The 597-nt window shown below is 45.6% G+C and overlaps 1 protein-coding gene across 1 annotated transcript in view; it reads left to right on the forward strand.

Moving 5' to 3' along the window:
- The window catches only part of PCBP2 (poly(rC) binding protein 2), a 23759-nt gene that overhangs the window by 11165 nt on the left and 11997 nt on the right, over positions 1 to 597 (forward strand). Inside the window, exon 8 of the mRNA XM_014959291.1 lies at positions 484 to 525. Within this exon, the coding sequence (XP_014814777.1) occupies positions 484 to 525 (42 nt within the window). The remainder of the gene's footprint in view (positions 1 to 483; positions 526 to 597) is intronic.

The raw sequence follows: 597 nt of genomic DNA on the forward strand, positions 1-597 counted from the left end.
GCAGAGCTGGGGGGGCTAGAAGCATTGTCGGACTCCACCACACCATACATCTTCATCAAGATCCCAGTTCTGTTTGGTTGTTGTTGTTGGTTTGTTTGTTTATTGTTTTGTTTTATTTTTTCTCTGCCACGTTTTTGTTGATTTTTTTAAAATTATTATTAATTATGAATATATTTTTTCTGGGGTGGGGGGGGACGGCACCATACTGTCCACTCCCTCTCCCCTTTTAACTGCCACTTCAAAAAGGCCAATAATTGGAATTAATAAAACCCACCCTCCCCCACACACCCCTGGTTAGAAAACTCACTCGTTGCGGCGTTTGAACCGTCCCCTTTGCCTCTCCCTGCCCCACTTCCCCCCTCGCCCCCGGAGAACTCTCCACCTTTGGCTCTCTCTTGACTTCCTGGCTCGTTGAAATCTGTCTGTCCCTGGGTGGCTTTTGTCCGATGGTTGTTAATAGGACTTTTTTCCTCCTTTTTGTAGGCCTATACCATTCAAGGACAGTATGCCATTCCACAGCCAGATGTAAGTTTGGATTTACAACTTCTTGTCTTGAAATCCACCCTTTGCCTTTTCCCTTTTTCCCCCCTTTCCAAA

Source organism: Calidris pugnax, unplaced genomic scaffold (genome assembly GCF_001431845.1).
Source record: "Calidris pugnax isolate Ruff unplaced genomic scaffold, ASM143184v1 scaffold324, whole genome shotgun sequence".
NCBI classification, from domain to species: domain Eukaryota; kingdom Metazoa; phylum Chordata; class Aves; order Charadriiformes; family Scolopacidae; genus Calidris; species Calidris pugnax.